At 35.6% G+C, this 21938-nt stretch overlaps 1 protein-coding gene across 7 annotated transcripts in view; it reads right to left on the bottom strand.

Moving 5' to 3' along the window:
• Positions 1-21938, bottom strand: part of TTLL7 (tubulin tyrosine ligase like 7) — a 134152-nt gene that overhangs the window by 75712 nt on the left and 36502 nt on the right. For 3 of the 7 annotated variants that reach the window (XR_010130611.1, XM_019021637.4, XM_019021666.4), the window contains exons 2-7: positions 11472-11672; positions 11128-11259; positions 9142-9263; positions 7907-7974; positions 6407-6565; positions 1743-1959 (exon numbers count right to left, since the gene is read on the bottom strand). Coding sequence is in view for 6 of the 7 variants with exons in the window: in XM_019021637.4 (XP_018877182.2) it covers positions 1743-1959; positions 6407-6565; positions 7907-7974; positions 9142-9263; positions 11128-11259; positions 11472-11496 (723 nt within the window). In the remaining variant the exon portion in view is untranslated. Of the gene's footprint in view, positions 1-1742; positions 1960-6406; positions 6566-7906; positions 7975-9141; positions 9264-11127; positions 11260-11471; positions 11673-16139; positions 16165-21938 lie in introns of all 7 variants that reach the window. The other 4 variants (XM_055351257.2, XM_055351250.2, XM_019021691.4 and 1 more) reach the window with 2 other exon arrangements.

The following is a 21938-nucleotide window of genomic DNA, read 5'->3' as shown; positions in this document are numbered from 1 at the left end:
TTTTCCTTCCATATGTGGTCAGACTAGAATACAACTTTACATATTATTCAAAATATATGTAACTTCTTGTCTCTCTTACTCTAATCATTCCCATCCATCTCCACCCCCATCTCACATTCCAGACCAGGGGACCATTCCTTCTTTCATTTGTGTAAAACCTTTCAATCCTTCCTTTTATCTTAAGTTAAATTCTAAAATCCTAGACAAGGCCTACAAAGCCTTAAGAGATCTGGCTTCTAGGACTCACCATCCTCATCTCTGAACAGCCACTCCTTCTTATTTTATACTTTAGCCAAACTGACCTTGTCTGCTTTCTCCAGACATGCCATACTCTGTCTTACCTCTGAGCCATTCTTTTGCCTGGAGCTCCATCCAACACTACCCTATGCCTGAACCTGGCTAACTCCTCATTACTCAGATTTCAATTTATACAACACTCCCTCTCTAACCTTTATCTCCAACTGGGCTACGTGCCCCGGCTATGCACTGCCACAGCACCCTCAGTTTCTTAAACCATCACACTTACCATCAGATATTATAATTGCTTATTTTATTTTCTGCCTCCCCACTAGACTGTTGCTTCTGTGAAGTCAAGCACTGTATCTGTCTGGTCATTGTTTTTCCAAAACTAGCACAGTGCCCAGAATGTAGTAGAGTTCAAACATTACTTGGTGATTGGCTTTATCTAGACCGTATAACCTTTAGTAATGTTTCTTTCTTTTAACTTCTTTTCCTATGAAAAGTTTGACAGTTTCCTTATTCTTCCTTTGCCAGGTTTACAACATTTTTCATTTTATTGAACATAGTACCGTTTATGATCAGCCATTATTTAATGTTGAAAAAATGACCGTACTTAATGGAGTTAATTGTGTGCATAATATTAGGGGAAAACAATAACCAGGTATTTGACAAATTGGGAAACAATTAATTGTAATTTTAACTATAGTTAGGTAATTCCAAAAATAGGTTTAGAGGTTAACTAAAGTTTAAGTATGCATAATAAATTATAATTTAACTTTCATAAGCTACAAATTACAGTAATTATTTTCATGATAAATTATAGCTAGAACTTTTATAAATATGTTATGGCTGCACAAAAAAAGTCTTAATGAAAAATATCTACACAAAGCTCCATTTAATAGGCTTTAAAATGCACACTGAAAATGCTCATTTGTCTCAACTTCACACTGGTCAATGTAAGTTGACAGCCTTCCTTCTCTTTTATTGCAACAGAAATTAATAACTACTTTCTGATAACTTTTGCTTTTTCCTTTTCATATACTTTCTCCCACATTCAACATGTTCACACCCTACATGTTATACAAAGCCTGCTCAAATGCCACCTCCTCCATGAGAAGCTGAACACCAACTGTCTCAACACAGCTCCAAAACACTTAATCTGTACTTCTCCACTGCATGTTAGTATTATTTATAATACAGTCATTTCTATACAGGACCACTGCACACAGATGTTTGCTTTGAAATCCAGCCTTGTGCTCACAGCATCCAGAGAGGGTAATTTTTCCCAATTAGCCTTCAATTAGCAGATGCCTTTATTTTCTAATGTCCACAAAGCTGCCTGTAAGTTAAAAGCAATCTTATTTATGCACACAATTCTTCCAGACCACAAAAACCTGAGAGGAGGAACTTTCATTCATACAATCTATATGCCTAATGGATGCTTTAAAAAGTATATGTTGAACAAATGAATGAAAACATAAGCTCTGTCTGGTATAACTTACCAAATTGGACTCATTAGGTGGAATGTACTTCTCTGTACCCATTCGCACAAGTCCATCATGGTAGAGAAATATTTTTAGTGGATCACACGATGTAACCAGAATATAAATTCGTAAGTCAAACTTGTAACCTTCCATTAGGAAAGGCTTTTCAATGTATTCTTGAACAATCAAATGATCCTGAGATGGAAGTTTGTCACCATTTCTTATCAAAGAAATCCTATGTTTAAAGAAAAAAAATTAAAAGAATGATTTGACATAGAGCAAGATGTTTAAAAAGTTACAGATATACTCAAATGGAAAATAGTGGAGTAAGGGACTCCAAAAGTCTGTCCCTCCACAAAAGCAATGAAGAGCAAAAGAAATTATAGGAATCAACTTTTTGTAACCCCAGAAACTAAGCAAAGGCTTGCAGCAAATAGAATACTTAACTAAGAAAAAAACAGCTGGATCTGTGTCAAAGAGCTTTGTAACATTTTAAGTTAATCTGGTCTCGCCATCCACTCCCAGCTCAGCAGCAGCCTTGAAGAGCCTCATTTTCAATACCAGTACTGGTCCTGGAGGGGGTAGAATGGGCTATTCTTACGGTTGGTTGTTTTGACCTGTCTGGTGGCTTCCTGGAGGACCTCAAAGGGCTTGCTTTTAGCTTGCCTAACTTGGAACTTTACCAGTGCTGAGGCAACTACTTTCAGAGATAATTGTTGGAAACATTTAAAGGCAAATGTATTAGTCACTACTATCTAGGTTGTCTAGGGCAACAGTTGGGCAGACAATAGACCAATTAAAAAGACTGGGAGGAAGGGCTGAGCAATGAGAATCTTTGAAACTTTGAAAAGCTCTGACATATTCCTGGGAATCTAGACGACCAGTTACATGCCCAAGGTTAGAAGCATGCTCAAGAAAGACCCGAGAAGGCCCTAAGCTGTCCCCTCTGGCTAACCATCAGACTCTGTACAAGCAGGAAGTTAAGGCTAAGGCAGAGTTGTAAATTATTTGTTTGCATGTTAAAGGCATGTCCCAACAATCACGCACACACAGCCATCTACAAAAATTGGGAGCTTTTTTGTTGTTTGTTTTGTTCTGTTTAAGGAAATCTCTGTCCAATTATCAGCTGACCACTGAGCTAACAGAACAGGAACTTCAGTGGCCATACACAACAAAGAACACAGACTACAACTACTACAATGAGCTGCAACAACAAATTGCGTAGAGGGGGAGAGTCTGATTTCTAGAATTGCTATAGTATAATACTTAAAATGTTCGGCTTTCAACAAAATATTATGAGGCATGCAAAGGAAAAAGAAAGTATGGCCCAAATACAGGGAAACTATCAATTAATAGAAACAGTTGCAAGGAAGCCCAGACATTGGGTTTACTGGATAATCAACTATCTAAAATTTGTTCAAAGAGCTAACAGAAACCATGTACAAAGAACTGAAAGAAACTATGAGAACAGTGTCTCACTAAATAAGGAATATCAATAGTGATAGAAAATTGGGGAAAAATAAAGGAACCAAACAGAAATTTTGGAGTTGAGAAGTATAATAACTGAGATAAAAAAATTCACTAAAGGATATAAACAGTATACTTGACAAGGCATAAAGAGAATCAGAAAACTTGAGGATAAGCCAACTGACATTATCTAGTCTGAGGAACAGAAAGAAAAAAGAAGAAAAATGAACAGAGCCTATAAAATCTGTGAAATACCATTAAGTACAGCAACACACACATAACAGGAATCTCAGAAGGAGAGAAGACAAAGAAAAAAAATCCAAAGAATATTTGAAGAAATACTGGCAGAAAACTTCCCAATTTGATAAAAACATTAATCTACACATCCAAGAAGCTCAATTACCTCCAAGTAGGATAAACTCAAAGAGATCCATATCAAGATACATTATATACATTATAATCAAATTGTCAAAGAACACCAGAAAGGTGACTACTCAGGTAAATATAAAAGTTCTGGCCGGGCACAGTGGCTTACACCTGTAATCCCAGCACTTTGGGAGGCCAACATGTGTAGATCACCTGAAGTCAGGAGTTCGAGACCAGCCTGGCCAACACGGAGAAAACCCCATCTCTACTAAAACTACAAAAATTAGCCAGGCATGGTGGCATACGCCTGTAATTCCAGCTGCTCGGGAGGCTGGGGATGGAGAATCACTTGAACCTGGGAGGCAGAGGTTGCCGTGAGCCAAGATCACGCCACTGCACTCCAGCCTGGGTGACTGAGTGACAGAGCGAGACCCCGTCTTAAAAAACAAAAAAGTCTCTCTTACTGTAGTTTCGGTTTTTAACTCCTCATTTTTCCTAATGAATTAAAAGACAACTGCATAAAACAATAGTTATAAATCTATACTGATGGACACAGAAGGTGCAGAGATATAATTTGTGACAATAACAATATAAAGGGAGTAAATCTATGTAGGAACAAAGTTTTTATACACTACTGAAACTAAGTTGGTAGTAATATAGACTGGATTATTATAAATTAAGACGATAATGGTAATTCCAGGGCAATCATTTTTTAAAACTCAACAATATATAGTAAAAGAAATGACAAGGGAATTAAAATGGTACAGAAGAAAATATCTATTTAACACAAAAGAGGACAATATACAGAAATTGAGGAACAAAAGCTACAAGACACATAAATCAAGTGGCAAAATGGCCTAAGTAAATATTTCTTTTTCAGTAATTACGTTAAATGTAAATAGATTAACTCTCCAAAAAAAGGCAGAGCTTGGCAGAATGTATTTTTAAAAAACATGGTCCACCAATATGCTGTCTACAAGAGACACCCTTTAAAGTCAAAGACTCAAATAGATTCAAAATGAAAGGATGGAAAAGATATTGCAATAAAACAGTAACCTGGAGTGGCAAAATTGTTACAAGAGACAAAGAATCATATTATATAATGATTTTTTAAAAGTCAATGCCTCAAAAATATGTAACAATTGGAAACATTTATGTGCCTAATAACGGAGCTCCAAAATACATGAAGCAAACACTGGTAGAATTGAAGGGAGAAATACTTCAACAATAACAGTTGGGTTCTTCAATAGTCCACTTTCAATAATGGACAAAATAACAAGACAGATTAGCAAGGAAACAGATACAATTCAATAGATGAGAGAGGTGTTCTTTACCTATGTACTACTGCATTACATGAGATAAACCATGCGAACACATAATGCCCTTTCAGTTATCTGCTTTTCCAGCTATTTGTTTATATTGCCATCAAAATAAATTAAAAGATTATGTATGTTTTAATATCAAATATAAGTATATAAATATAGATATTTTAATATTAAATTTTTAACATTAAAATTGAGAAAAATGTGAAAATCAATTCTTTACCATCAGAAACATTCCTTTAATGCTAACACAGAGACAGCCAACTCAGCATTAAGCAATTGGTATAAAATTCCCACTAATACTATTAGTTTAAAATTACCAAACCACATTTGCAAATAATGTATGATTGGATTATTAAGTTATGATTAAAAGTCAAAAGAAAAATTTTGAACAATAATTTACCTGGTAGCTATATTTCCAAATATCTTTTTTCCTATAGCATTTTAAATTAAAATGACTCATGTATTTTTTTTTGACAGAGTCTCGCACTGTCGCCCAGGCTGGAGTGCAGTGGCTCGATCTTGGCTCACTGCAAGATCCGCCTCCCAGGTTCACACCATTCTCCTGCCTCAGCCTCCTGAGTAGCTGGGACTGCAGGCGCCCGCCACCATGCCCAGCTAATTTTTTGTATTTTTAGTAGAGATGGGGCTTCACCGTGTTAGCCAGGATGGTCTCGATCTCCTGTCCTCGTGATCCACCCGCCTCGGCCTCCCAAAGTGCTGGGATTATAGGTGTGAGCCACCGCGCCCGGCCAAGTGTATTTTATTAAAAGCAGCCTCAGCCACATTTTCTTTGAAAAAGTACATTGCAGAAAACTAACATAAGTAAGCAAAAGGAAACAAGAATATTACTTGCACATTCTTTTTTAATAGTAAATACATAAACCAGTAACAGTCATTTATTTTCATTATTAAGTATTATGTACTGTGTGTAATTGTACATGCTATACTTTTATATGATTGGCAGTGCAGTATTACTTACACATTCTATTCTCAGTTAACATGTCTAGCTCTTGGAACTTCAGTTTAAAATGTGTTCTACTCATTTTTAATCCAATTACCATGGATACATAAAGAAAAAACTTATTTAAAGGCAAAGAAGATATGTATTTTCCTTCAAGATTTCTAGCTATGAAAAGAATAACTCCCTTTTCATTTCTTTCTCCAAGTCAGTTTTAGCTCTACTGTAGCAACTGATTTTACTCTCCAAGCCTATTGAAATTATTATAAATGTGAGTTTTATGTTTTAGAAAAAAACAGAGAATAGCTTTTTCCTCTTATATTTTGTTATCTCCTTTTAAAGCCTCACAACCTGCTGATTAAATTTTTAATTGAATTACTGAAGCCTGTGGGAGAGTTTAAAAGAATAGAGATCATTAAATATTTGGTTCAAAAACTACAATAGTTAGAAACCTCTTTCGTTATTTTTTCATATTGGTACTCACCCATGAGTAATTATGCACATTTATTCTCCCCACTCCCAAATTTTTTTTTATTTTTATATATTCCAAATAAAAGCAAACCTACCCATGACCCATTGCACCATTAGCTGGTTTCACTATAAAAGTTTTCTGCTTCCGTTTTTTCTTCAATTCTTTCACATAATTTTGGAATTGAGTATATTCAGCAGGAAAGATCCACGTTCGAGGAACAAAGGTATAATCCAGAGGCCGAGACTTGATCATTCTGTAAATTGGACATAATAGGAAAAATAATTTCTATTCAAACTTGCATATATTTTCTTTCTCTGGGCTACTGATATTTGCCACAAAGATTTAAATTTTCTCCATTCCTTCATTTACTTATTCATTGATTCATTCATTCAACAAATATCTACTGAGCACCTATTAAGTGTTAGACACTATTCTGGACTATGGATACATCAGTGAAAAAAAAAAACAACCTTGCCCTAATATGCACTAATTTACATATTAGTACATCAAAAACATTTTTTTTTAGAGTACACACTCTGTGCTAGGTACTGGAGATAGTAAGATAAATTAGTATCATCTCTGCTCCCAAGGAATATATAGATAGGCTATTAATATTAAACAGTGTGATAGGTACACTAAAGGCATATAAGGCAAGGTAACATGTAGAAGGAGTCAATAACTCTGCCTCAGGGATGGGAGTAGGGAGCAGGGAATTATTCAGGCAAATACTATTTATATTGCTTCTTTACAAATTATCACCCATAGGGAACAGTTTTGGATTACCTTTTATACTACCATTTTTTAGAGTCAGAAAGTTTACTAAATCTCTGTGAATTGTCTTCTTTTTTTAAAAAATTCTCAGTTTATCACTCAACTTTCTTAAGCTAAAAAAAAGGCAAAAAACCCTAGTCAACAGGAATATAAACTGCATAAAAATTTTTCAGTTTATTAAGTAAAAGACCGGGGTACTCATTATCAGCTTTTCCATGAAAGTAGATTGTTACTCTAAATATTGGTTGCAGAGATAAATATCTGTGCATGTGTATCCCTGGGTGAGCATATATACATGTGTCTTTGAGTAAGTGTGTGCATACATGTACCTAGTACAATCCCTGGCACATATTAAATGCTCAATCACCAATATGAAGACACACACAAACACACACACACACACACACACACAGCTTATAATGCAACAAATTAGTTCCTGCAAAATTTGACTGAAAATAAACAAGTATCTCTTAAATGACATATACAGATAACCTCTTACATTTAAATGAAAAACTCTGTTACTAAAGAGGCAACAAGTTGCAGTAAAGAGGCCTGAGATTCTGGAGACTGATTCTGATCCACCTCTGCTATTAACAATTTGCTTGAGCTTGTGCAAGATATTCATTTCTCTGACCCTCATTTACCTCCTCTGCAAAATGGAAGACTGGAACCAGAGACCTTCTAAGACCTTTCTAGCTCCAAGATTCTATCACTCTCATCTAAGTATCATTTCAAATCAATGTAACCTTGTGAAAGATAGCACTACAGTAGTTATGGTATAAATTTGAACAGGTCTTCTCCATTACAAGAAAATAAAGATTACTTGGTCATATTTCTTGCTAAGAAATCCTTCCTACAGATCTCCCCCATTCCTGGAAAATGGTTGATCCTCTGGAAAATAAAAAGGTAAATATTAATATTCTCAGCGTATTAATTATATTCATGTATACGACAATACAATTCTATCCATCCTTTGAGTTTTATGTTTTAATAAACTGCCAATTATTAATCTAGAAGATTTAACGTTAAATGACCTACAGTGAATTTGTAGAATTAAAGAGTATGGTAATCAGAGAATAAAACTGCAAAATTTTAAAGAAAACACAAAAGAATATCTACATATATAGTAAAGTTATAATTTTCTAGGTTGAATAGTGATAATTCAATATCCAAATTACTTTTGTTATTCTAGATTCACTATATTCACAGACATAAGCACTGGCGAAAATGACTTATTTGTTCACTACAGTCAATTTTATATTACCTTCTAAACTAATAAATGAACAAGGTCTATACAAACTGTCAACTCTCTAGAATTCCTTATATTTGGCTTTTTAGTTTGAGGTCTATTTTCTTCTGAATATAAGTTTGTATTATGTTCTAAAAATAAAAGAATGAAATCAGATTACATATAGCTGACACCACAAGTATTTCTGCATCCTGGTCTCCCTATGCAATCTACTCTACATCTTTAAAGCACCATCTTAGGAAGAGGTTTTTTTTTTTTTTTTTTTTTTTTTTGGTTGTTGTTGTTTGTTTTTTGAGATGGAGTCTTGCTGTCACCAAGCTGTAGTGCAGTGGCCCGATCTCAGCTCACTGTAGTCTCCACCTCCCGGGTTTAAGCAATTCTCCTGCCTCAGCCTCCTGAGTAGCTGGAACTACAGGCATGTGCCACCATACCCAGCTAATTTTTGTATTTTTAGTAGAGACGGGGTTTCACTATGTTGGCCAGGGAAGGTCTCAATCTCTTGACCTCGTGATCCACCCGTCTTGGCCTCCCAAAATGCTGGGATTACAGGTGTCAGCCACCGCGCCCAACCAGAAGAGGTTTTTCTATTGATTCTTCCCTAAAGATAGAAAGAGGTTAAAACTTAAGTCTGCAAAAGATGCAGGCTTCATGCAAAGAGCCAATACAACTGGATAGCAACAAAACAGGCTATTCAGGTGAGTAAGAACTGAAATGTAATAAGGCAACAGATTAAGAACCTATCTAAAAAAGTTATGTGGAATCCATATAACTTTCCTCATACCACTAACTGGTCATGATTAATTTCCTACCTGATAATTTTGCAGCTCTGAAATTTTCTCCTGCTGAACAGCAGAATCACACCATATAAGATTACTTGTTTCATCCTCATCTGGAGTTTTCATAAATCCCATTTCATCTATTACTAAACGAACTGCAAGTAAACAGTTAAGTTAAACCAAAATTAAAATACTTCTGAAATATATTCATTGCAGAAACATTTTTCTATATAAACTTTAGTTCATAGTATTTCATTTGAAAAATATTAGTTACAGCCTAACCTTATTTTTAGTTACAACAGTTTTATCTAGGGCCAAATTATTCTCAGTAGTAACTGAGAACTGTTTTTCGGTTGCACCCAAAAATCCTTCCTTTCGATCTTCTCAGGTTTAACAGGTACACAAAACTGCCAAAGGGTTTAGTGATTATTTATGGCACAAGGAAAACGCACACAGCTGAGACAATATGTCTACTCAGGAAAATGTACTTTTTATAGCTTTTTTTATGACCTTCGGCTAGGTACAAAAGAGCAAAAGTAAAAATATCCCCTGATCATCACACCTATGCCATACTTTCCACCTCCCTAGTTCAAATTATTTTTAGTACTTAAAATCAACTCATCTATGTTTACTTAGGACGTGAAATAATGAAGCAATATTCACAGGAGAGATTTGGATTTGGTTCTCCACTGCTCCCAACCCTCTAATCCTACTGAAAACGTTTATGCTCAGAGGAACGTTTCCTTTTTAGTACAAACTATTCATGTGTTCCTCTCCAATCTAGATTTTACAATTAACATATTGGCATTTTTCTTCCACTGAATTTCAAGTGCAGAATAAAGATAACCAGAAGACTTCAGGTAATTTTTGGCTTCCAACAGAATCCTGAGTCTTAACAGAATGGTGTAGTCCCAGGTGACAGTGTACAATCCCAAGAGTTGGGGAAAGGAACATTCCTCTCTCATCTGTCACAGACCACCATGCAGCTTTGGCATCCTGAGGACTCACCAGCTGCTGTGCCACCTACAGCTCATGTTGAGAGCAAGGGCAATAGCAACACAGACTATTCCTTACCTGGCTCACAAGCAGAAAACAGTAACAAATTCAGAAGAGCATGTCAGGAGTACAACTGTTCCTGAGTATATGAGAGACACTGCCTGCAGCATCTCAAAGATACCTGGGAAGACTTTAGTGAGATAAATGGAACTCCTGGCAGTTACGTTTAGAAGGAACGTAGGCTGGGCACGGTGGCTCACGCCTGTAATCCCAGCACTTTGGGAGTCCAAGGTGGGCGGATAACGAGGTCAGGAGATAGAGACCATCCTGGCTAACACAGTGAAACCCCGTCCCTACTAAAAATACAAAAAATTAGCCAGGTGTGGTGGCGGGCGCTTGTAGTCCCAGCTACTCACGAGACTGAGGTAGGAGAATGGCGTGAACCCGGGAGACGGAGTTTGCAGTGAGCCGAGATTGCGCCACTGCACTCCAGCCTGGGCTACAGAAACTCCGCCTCAAAAAAAAAAAAAAAAAAGAAGGAAGAATGTAATGTGTTACTTAAATTTGGGTATTTATGTATACACAAACCCATGAGGCTAGGAACATTCAGGTTATATATGAATATTGGAAAGATCCATTTTTTCTTTACATTCATAAATTCAAATTTGTCAGGTCAGTCATATATAAACCTATCTTATTATGAAATTCACAGCTTGAAGAGCTGACAAAATTAAACTTCAAAGAAAAATACAATGCCAAGTCCCTTTTTTTCAGCTAAGCTGTCTAATCATATTAAGTGTTTGAACTGAAATTTTAGAAATCAGTTGGGATCTTTTTAAGGATATCATCCTCTACCACACTGAAAAAGAATCCTTCTAATATGTTAGAAATTTTATAGAAGGCATTTAAAAATCCATTATATAAAAGATAAGCTATCTCTTTGGATTTCTACATTGTTTTTAACACCAAATCAGTTTTTCCAGCAATTAAGAGAATCCCATGATTGCTTCTAAGGAAACCTACCAATTTCAAACTTTGTCCCGGCAACATTTGCTGTAATGGTTCCCTTCTTTTTCTTCTTTCTGACTTTCCTTTTCATTGTGCTTTGATAAGGTAATTCTGTATTCAAATCCAGGGGAGAGGGTCCCTGAATAACTTTAAAAAAATGTAAAATAATCAGATAACACTGAAATAACAAAAATCTATACCAGACAACACAAATACCACCCCCACCCCACACCAAGGTAAAATTATAAATCCTGGTACTTTAAAAAGTCCCCAATTAATTTTTAATACTTTAAAAATATTAACAGTAATGATGTATAACACCTCCATATTTTGTAACATAGTTAAGTCAATTTCCCTACCTCCTTCTTGAGGCAGAGATGGCATTATTGCCTGTGCTGATTAGCAAGCAGTGTGTGCTGCTGTACCAAGCTCTCAGGAAATCTGGAAATTCCACATTAGTCTAAGTAGGATATGGCCCCAAATCACTGAAAGTTCTTATCATATTATCTTGGTGGAATCCTCAGATTTCAGGATACCAAAGTTATGGGATAACAAGGTACCTGCAGTGATTTTAAAACAAGGTCATTTAGAAAAAACTTTTTTGAATTTTTTTTCATATATGCCAAGACTATTCTTTTTAAAAGTCAAGGTGAAAGTTAATGTGTTCAATCAACAAATAACTGTTAATCGGTTTATTAAACCTTACGCAAAATGCCAAGTGATGCTTTCCTATCCTGAAAGAATGCATAGTCTAGGGGAAGAAGTTTTATTAAGTCACGTGTCACATGTATATTCAATAAATAATATACTATACACAAACAATAACAGCAATAACAATATTCACTACCATTTATTGAACACTTACTATCTTAGGCATTTATATTATACCATTTAACCTTTCAACAAACCTGTAAGGTAGAAGCTTTTATCCCCATCTTACAGATAAGTTGAGCTTAGAAAGGACAAATTATTTTGTGTATCTTTACAAAGAAAATTACAACACAGAGATTAAAATGAAGATCCTTCTAATGTCAATGCCAGAGTGTCTTATTTAGAAACCCACACAACCTTCAACCCAATGCCTGAAACACTGCTTTTAATATGAGACAGTGAAAAGTGCCAGGCGGGGTAGAGGTCACATGTTGACAGAATGCAGAGAAGTGATTCCTATATAAAGGATTATGGGGGACAACTTAATAAAGTAAACCACATCTTGAATTGTGCCTTAAAAAATGAGAACAGTTTTGAAGGACAGAAAACGGATGGGGTCATTATTATGATGATTTTATTCAGGCACACAGAGGAATGCAATAATGAATGAACTAATTTGATCTGGCTACATCTCAACATGGCCTATAGTACACTTTGCTTGTATTTTCATTGTAAATATATGAACGTAGGCATTTATGCCCTAACAATACCATATTGTTCAGTCTGTACTATCAACTTTCTAATTTCTCCTTCATATTGTAAGAATCCTTCAGTTCTTGTAAAGTATCTATAAACACAATGAAAAATAATAAAACCTATTATGATAAGCAAAGGTATAATATCAACACCTTTATTAGATTGTCAAGTTTATCAGAAATTCAGAAACATCCAACATTCAGCTACATAAAATGTGACTCCTATATCACCCCAAATATTCATTATTATTAATGTTTCAATATTAAAGAAAATTTAGGGTTTTATTTGTTCTCAGGTATCATTTTTACTAAAATGATTGTCTAGTATAATTCAATATCAAAACGGGGAACTTTTATTTATTGCAGACCAACTGTAGGTAGGCATTCTATTAAGCATTTTAAATATTTTATTTCATTAACAAACTTTAAATTTAGGTATCATTTCTCCCTATTTTCCAGAAAAAGAAACTAACGCTAGATAAGTTAAATAAATCAAGGTAACATGGCTTAGAAATAGAAAACTTAGACTTTAAACCCAATTCTAATTATTCTATTCATTAAGCTCCCCTATTTTCAGACCCCATGCTAACATAATATATAGACATATGAGAAGTTTGCAACCCTACTGCAGTACATGCCGCAACATATGGCCATATTCTGGGAATCTGCAATACTTCAAACAGTGAATTCACAGTAAAACATCTCTAAACTGATCTCAGCTCCCAATGCCAAGCTGGAAACAGACTGGATCACTTCTCAGAATAAAAGAAAGGAGTAGCATAAAGTTTAGTTCAGTTTCTTTCTGGAGGCTCTCTGAAACCTCAGGGAAGTAACTATTTGAGTTTACACATTTTTTGTCCAACATCTTGTTACTGGAGTAAACAAAGATCCCCTTTACAGTAACAGAATACTTATTACATTGAAAGTAGGTGACAAAGTCAACAAGACTTTAAAAACAAGCTTCACCTAACTATACTAGATTCTAAAAACAAATTTGTTAGTTTTTGACTTAAATAATAAGTCAAATGACTGATCTGTACAGAGTTCAAAACAAGAACTTTTGTCCCTTCCCCAAGGCATACAGGAATTTAAAGTTCTTAAAATTATACTATGCATATATGCGCTTTACTTAATTCCATTTATGCCTTAGTCAAAGTGCTTTAACAAACTCAAGGACTTCATTCAACCATGGCAATTCTAATCAGCTTTATTCTAAGCAAGAGATTTGAAATGACAGATTTATCCCACCACTCTACTTTCCAAAAGCAGAAAACATGTTTCAGTTACCTCTGAAATGCTTTAAGCCAATGGCTTCTCAACCTTGGCCGCAAAGCAGAATTGCCTGAATGAGGAGCTTTTGAAAATCCTGCTGTCCAGGCCACACCCCAGAACCAAGTGGGGCCCAACCATCAGCATTTCTAAAGCTCTTCATGTGATTCCACTGCAGCTAAGGTTGAGAACCTCTACTGTAAGCACACGATGACAATGCAACAAATAATAGCTAATTATAACAACACATGAAATTATAAGAAAAAAAGTAAAAGAAAACTCATAACTTTTTTAAAAAGACCAAATAGGTAAAAATTACCCACAAAAATCCTGTTTTCCTATCTAGTTCAAAGAAAAAAAACAGAAAAAAATTTGACGGTGAGCACAAAATGATTTTTAAGATAAAGAAACAGAATTTATTTACAAAAGGAATCAATTTTCCAAAATTTCAAGCAAATGTTAACCTTGAACATAGAACTGTCAAGCACCAATAGATACACGAAATTGAAACAAAACCAAAATAATTCCAGTACATTTGTGCTAGAGTACCATTTCTTCCCTATTCTTCCGTTGAGCTTCTACCACACTTAAATTCCACATAAAATACCACTTTTTCCTGAAAGCTTTCTCTGATTATATCTGAAGAAATTCATTTCTCCCTCTTTTGGGCTATCAGAGGCCTTATTTTTACCCTTATCATAATCACCTGCCAAAAAGATGGTTTTCTTCTATCTTGTTCACTCCTCCATTCCCAGGTCCTAGAATAGTGCCTGACCATAGTGTTCAATAACCACTTGTTAATGTGTGCTATGGTTTGACTATTTGTGTCCCTCCAAAATTCATGTTGAAACATAGTCCCCAATGAAACAGTATGATGAGGTAGGACCTTTAGAAGGTGATTGGGTCCTGAGGGCTCCTTCCTCATGAATGGGAAGGACTTTATAATCAAGGCTTCACACAGCATTCAACCTTTCCATCCCTTCCACCATGAGAACACAGCATCCATCTCCTTTAGAAGGTGCAGCAACAAAGTACAATCTTAAAAGCAGAAACAGCAGCCCTCACCGTCAATGAACCTGCCACCACCTAGATGTGGACTTCCCAGCCTTCAGAAATTTGAGAAATAAATTTCTATTGTTTATAAGTTATCCAATTTGTGGCGTTTTGTTATAGCAGCACACATGGGCTAAGACATTGAGTTAATAAATAGGTTAATTAGCTAGGCACCATGGCTCATGCCTATAAATAATCCCAATACTCTGGGAGGCCTAGGCAGGAGGATCACTTGAGACCAGGAGTTTGAGACCAGCCTGAGCAACATCTCCACAAAAATTTAAAAATTAGCCAGGCATGGTGGTGCCTGCCCATAGTCCCAGATACCTGGGTGGCTAAGAAGGAATGATAGCTTGAGCTAGGGAGGTCAAGGCTGCAGTGAGCTGTGTTCATGCCACTGCACTACAGCCTGGCAGCAGAGCGTGTCTTAAAAAAAAAACAACCAATCAATTCATGAGAGCTGAGAGAAAAGAGAAATAGTCATCGAGCTCTGAGAAGCAAATACATGTAATTTACAATATATTACTTTTCACTTTAAAAAAATTTTATTTATGTATTTTGTTTTATTCATTTATATTGTTTTTTAGAGACAATCATAGCTCACTGTAATCTTGAACTCTTGGGCTCCACAATCCTCCTGCTTCAACCTCCCAAGTAGCTGGGACTACAGATGTACACCACCACAACAGGCTTTTATTATTTTATTTATTTATTTATTTATTATTTTAGAGATGGGGTCTCACTATGTTGACCAGGCTGGTCTCAAACTCCTAGCCTCAAGTTATCCTTTCGCCTCAGCCTTCCAAAGTGCTGAGATTACAGGCATGAGCTACTGCACCTAGCCCACTTTTTTTTTTTTTTTGACACGAAGTTTTGCTCTTATTGCCCAGGCTGGAGTGCAATGGCACAATCTTGGCTCACTGCAACCTCCGCCTCCCGGGTTCAAGTGATTCTCCTGCCTCAGCCTCCCAAGTAGCTGGGATTACAGGCATGCGCCACCACACCGTTTTGTATTTTTAGTAGAGACGAGGTTTCTCCATGTTGGTCAGGCTGGTCTCGAACTCCCGACCTCAGGTGATCCGCCTACCTCGGCCTCCCAAAGTGCTGCGATTGCAGGCGTGAGCCACTGTGCCCAGCCCTAACCCACATTTTTAAGTGGAAAAAGCAAAGTACATAAAAGTTTACATATTACACTGCCACTTGAGCAAACCAACAGAGGAATATATGGAACATATCCACTGAGCAGTTGTGGCCTGCTATGGCTAGGGGTGGGGCTAAGGGAGACTTACTTGTACTTACCTTTAGTACTCTGTATATGTATTACCTGTTCAAAAAAGTAAAATATATGTGATAAAATTTTGTATCAATATTATCATGTTGATAACCAAAATCATCAAACTGTGTTCTCCATTTAGGTGAAAATACTTTTATTTCATTTAAATGAAAGTATAATATGGTAGAAAGAGCACTGAACAAGGAGTCAAATCAAATTCCTATCCTTTAATTTTCCACTTAGCAGATATAAATTCTTAGGCTGCAAAAGTAAAAGATTTATTCTTTCCACCCCTAAAGTCTAAAATGGCAACCAATGAAGATAACATTGCTGATATATTTTATGGCAAAAGATGAAGAAACTTCTTTTATGTAAAAGAAGGAAACACAAAGGAAACTCAGACCTTCTCCAGCAACCCTCAATCCATACCCCAGTAAATATAATACATGAGGTCTTTGTACATTAATTTTTAGCTCACCCAAAGATTACTAAAATAATCAAACAAAAAGTCAAGAGGATCCAAAAATAGGGTTAAGTTAAAAATATGTAAAATAATATTAAATAAAAACATAATAAGAGCTGTTTTGTTGTGACAAGAGGAAGGAGAAAAGAACCAGTACAAACCAGTATCTACTTTCACATAACTTTATTTAGTCCACCCAACAAATACCCAGTACCTTTTATTCCCATTTTATACATGGGAAAATGTAGGCTCCAAGGTTAAGAAACTTGCACAAAGTCACACATCTAATAGGTTGAAGTGGTTTGTGGCTTCTACCTATTAGAAGAAGTATGGGAAGGAAACCCATATTCCTTCCCACTTTTTGTGCTACCTTCAAAATTCAGCCTTTAAATATAACATATTGAAGATTTCGCAAAGATGCTTGATTTTGTTCGACTGAATCTACGTTAAAAGCTGGAGCCCAAGGACATAGTGAGAAGGCAGTCCTCTGAAAGCCAGGAAGATAGCCCTCACCAGGAACCTAATTGTCTTGAACCTTTTTTATCTTAGACTTCCCAGCGTCCAGAACTGTGAGAAATAAATATCTATTGTTTAAGCTACCTAGTCTATTATACTTTATTATAGCAGCCTGAGCAGACTAAGACATTGAGTCCAGTCTGCCCCTGGCTTCACAGAGTAGATAATTAAACTCTATCCTGAGCTTGCTATGGATTGTAACAATGATAATGAGGAAGAGCAAGAAGACAACAAAGAGGAAGAGAAGGATGGGGTTGATATCATCACTTATGTAAAACATCCTATGTGCCAGGCACTTTTTGAGGTTTATACATATAAAACTCTGACCTTCAAAACCCTAAAAGATAGATTATTATCCTCATAGACAATCGTTTAAAGAAAAGAGATATAATGAACAATGATATTGAAAAACAAGTTATAAGAAAATTTTAAAGTAACAATTTTGCAAATATGTCTCAAGATAATCTTCTCCAGATCCCTAAATTGTAATTATCGGATGAAAGATATTTCTACTATCACTTCCAAAAAAAAGAGAAAAATAACAAATGTAACAAAAAATATATCCAAGTAAGCTTTTACTTTGAGGCAAAAACACTCTCCACACACATTAACATTATTTGCAGAGAGGTCATTACAATTAACAGTCAGAAATCTATTACTTCCTAAAAATTATAAAAATAAGGCAGTTGTATATGCAAAAAGTAGTATTTCCAAATATCAGGTCATGAATGAAATTTTGTCCATTTTTGTATTATTAATTTCATTAAATTTCAGCACTTGGTTCCCAAACCAAATTTGATATATGCTTTCTCTTATATGAAATCATGCTTTTTCTCATATGAAAGAGAATAAAAGTAAATGAAACATGCCACTTTTTAAACATCAAAAATTAAAATGCTTATTTGTTTTGAATATTATTCAGATTGGATTTAATGTCAGTTCTACATCAGTGTTTCTTACATTGTAATGTGCACACCTGGGACTACTGTTCAAGTTCAGATTCTGACTCGTTAGGTCTGAGGTAGAGCCTGAGAGTCTGCATTTCTGACAAGCTCCTAGGTATGCTGGTTCACAGACCACATTTTGAGTAGCAAGGCTCTGGATGACCACAATGTTTATCATTATGCAGATACAAATTTTTGAACTTAAAGCCCTTCTTTAAAACATGTAAAACTTAGGAAATTATAACATGATTGAAAAATTCATGTAGGTGATTGTGAAATTATATATTAATGTCTAAAGAGTTCCATGAGTCAAAAAATAAAATAGGTTTGGAAATGCTGAACTTGAGCATCAGTATCATCTGCAAACTTCTTAGAAATGCATATTCTCAGGCCCAACCCCAGAACTTCTGAATCAGAAATCTAGAGGTGAGGCCCATCAATTAACAAGTCCTCCAAGTGAATCTGATGCAGGCTAAAGCTCTGAGAACCACTGCACTAGAAGGCCAACAGCTGGTAGCCAGGGCAGATCCAGGAAAGTGGGAGAACACCACTGCTGGAGTCTATTCCCTCCTATTGGTCTTTTGAAGCACAGCAATGTGGGTGACTTAGAAATCACCTGGCCAAGTAATGACTGGAGGAGAAAGCATTTGCCCAGCAGGACTCTCACTTTTTTTTCATAATCTGCTTTGGAAAGCATCTAGAAAAGAAGAAATTTGCTACAAAAGATCTCACTTGCTACTGCCAACAGCCCTGGTAAGTGAGATGAAGTTTGCTAATCTAGACAGTTTACCCCTCCTGTTTGACCCCAAACCAGCTACCGATGCTCACTAACCAACACACTCATTTTGTAGAAAAGCAATCTACCAAAAATAATTAAACTTATGAGGATTAACAACAACCACAAAGATTAATAATACAACCTCTATGGATAGTAAAAAAAAATTGTAGAGGGAAGGGAAAGGAGGAATGCAAATCAACATCAACAAGGGAGTGAAGACATTGCAACACACTCATGCAATGAAAATACTATACATCAGTGATACACGCTGCATCACAAAATGAAGATTTAAAACAGCTGATGAATACATACAGTATATCATTTACATAAAGTTTAAAATTATACAAAATCATATATTTCTTATAAATTATGAAATAATTATGAAATAAGCATATAAAGAAATACATAGGAATGATAAACACCAAGTCTGATACCCCTTGAGAGGAAGGATGATGCAATAGGCAGTTCTACAGAGAGTGAGCACCTGTGTTCTTATGCAAAGAATGTAATTCTTAATATAAAGAATAAATATGCAATTATCATGGTTTAGGCATTTGAAATAAGAGGTAGAAATGAAATAACCACAACACTTTTGCTTGAATCATTATGTGTCTTTTTGTAAGTATTGTGATATAAATCATACTGCTGAAACTTAGGTCTGATCCTCACTCATAAGCAATGTGAATTCACTGAAGGACTCTAAGAGGAGTAATATAATCCAGATTTATTTTTGATAGATTACACTGGCAGCTATTGTGGGAGCAGTAGTGGAGACAGTCTTAAGAGGATATTACAAAAGTCCAAGAGAGAGATGATAAGAGCTTGATTACAGATAAAAGCAACAGACATAAGGAGACAGAATTCTGCTATTGCAGTATTAGCAGAATAGCAGCAGGACTTGGTGACTGATAAGGAAAATGTAATCCTGGATGATTTTGCAGATTTCTAGCTTAAAGAATTGGGTAGAAGATGGCACAATTCATCAAGAGAAGGCTTGCAGACAGAAGAGCCAGTTTGAGGAGTGAGATTATTTCAGCTTTGTATTTGCAATAAGCGTGGATGAAAATAAACAGAAAATAAGACAATAGAATTAGTGGAGATAAGAGATAAGGGAATCCTCTACTTTTATAGGTAAAATGGTGTTAATTAAACACAAAGGTCCCTTCCAAAGCATAACTGCTCCTATTTCTGTCCTTTCTGCCAAGAAAGGACAATAGGTTTCAAAATGCACAGCTGCATGACTGGTATACAAATGACATCACCCAAACAACTCTCATAACAATAAAACATTGCCACCACTCATTGTGTGTACAAATTGAAAGGGTAGAGAAGCTACTTACTCCTTGAACACAGTAACTTTTGTCTCCCTTTCCCTGGCTGGGCCCATTACCCAAAGCTGGATCTGTCGTGTGTTCTAGACCTGAAAGAACCATTTGATCAACTACTTCTAAAAACCTGATAAGAGCCAAGTATGATATTATGTAAGAATAAACACAAGAACTATTTATTCATTCTGGTAACAATCTTGCCCTTGAGCAACAGTAACTCCCACTAATGCACTTAATACTTATTTATTGTTCAAATTGGCTGTAGCCTATTCCCAGAGCCTGGAACATAGGAGTTAAACTGCTGAGCTACCATATCAGGGAAATATAGTTCTCTAGAAGGTTTTTTGAATTTAAAATAAAAAAATTTCAACTGTGCTAATTTCTAGAATCAAACAAATTTGTCACAATTTTCAAATCCCTCTAAATTAAATTTAATCCCATAAAAATTAAGCCATGGTCCAAGAATTATGCAAAGTTGGGAAAAGCCATATGGAAAAAGGCAAATGTATAGTATGTGTAATTAGAGCAACCACACAAAATGTCTACAAAACTCTGTGGCCTGTCTTGTCTTTGGAATTTAGCCTATTATGACATGAAAAAGCAGGGACTGATAAATGGGTAATGATAACACAGCATACCTTCAAAGCATTTTCTCTTATTAATATTTGTATTTCCAGTACCGAGGATAATGGAAAAGGAGAAAATCTTACTCAATAAGTGGTGAATTGAATAAAGTTCAAAGCAAATAACAGCTATAACTCGGTTATTAAGGTGACAGAAGACAAGGTTATTTCATAACATATTCATCAAGCACTTAAGTAGAATCAAAAGCCTCTTTGGGCATATTTCTCCTACAACATAATATTTCAGTTTTAAGTAGTTCTCCAGTAGCCTAAAAGTCTTATTTGCTCCCTACGAATAACATGTGACGCAATCAGTTAACTTTTGCATATCTCACTCACATTTGTCAATCCATTTACCTCTCCCATTTCCTGACCCTGCAAAGAACTATACCAAACCTAAGAGAGTTGAACTTCATATCCTCAAAACACCCAACCTGTGCTTGACTACGCAAAGACTTCTCTTGTTCTGAGCTGTGGAGTTGAAACTTAGGGTCTGTTGTACTTAAGTCTCCTGAGATTTCAATAACTTTGATCACAAGGTTTAAAAGAGAGGGACTAGGGGAAGCAGAGAATTTCTAAAATAGTCAGTTCATTCTTTGCCAAAAAATGCACAATAGCTATCAAAATGTGCAGCTGCTTAGCTGGTGAACAAATGACATCACCCAAATGTCATCTGATGCCAGCATTTATAGTTTTTAGTGTCCAAAACTTAACTCTTTAACTTTCCCTGAAAACTTGATATTCCTCTTATGTTCCATATCTTGGTAAAGGGTATCACTAATAGCCAAACATCTAAGAGATAGATACATCAGAATCATCTTTAACTTTTCCTTTGACCTCTTACTTTGATACTTATTCAATGCACACCTTATTGCCCTTCTTGCCAATTTTATGGTTTGTATTAGTTTACTATTTATATTTCCATCTACTTTTATGTCTTAAATCTTAAATATATAACATTCACTGAATTCTTAAATAAACCTCCTATGGCATCCATATTACTTAAAAATTTAACAAGTAACAAAGACAACTAGCTCCTTACCTAACAGCCATTCACTAGTTCTTCCTTACTAATAAAACACCTATTCCATTGTTATTATTAGTGGTAGCATTGTGCCTACTAAGTAACTACATTTCCCAGACTTCCTTACAGGTATACGTGGCCTGGCCAGT

The sequence above is a fragment of the Gorilla gorilla genome, chromosome 1, assembly GCF_029281585.2.
Source record: "Gorilla gorilla gorilla isolate KB3781 chromosome 1, NHGRI_mGorGor1-v2.1_pri, whole genome shotgun sequence".
Classification (NCBI taxonomy): Eukaryota; Metazoa; Chordata; class Mammalia; order Primates; family Hominidae; genus Gorilla; species Gorilla gorilla.
The sequence above is the reverse complement of the archived record's forward strand: the minus strand, read 5'-3'. Positions and strand labels throughout refer to the sequence as shown.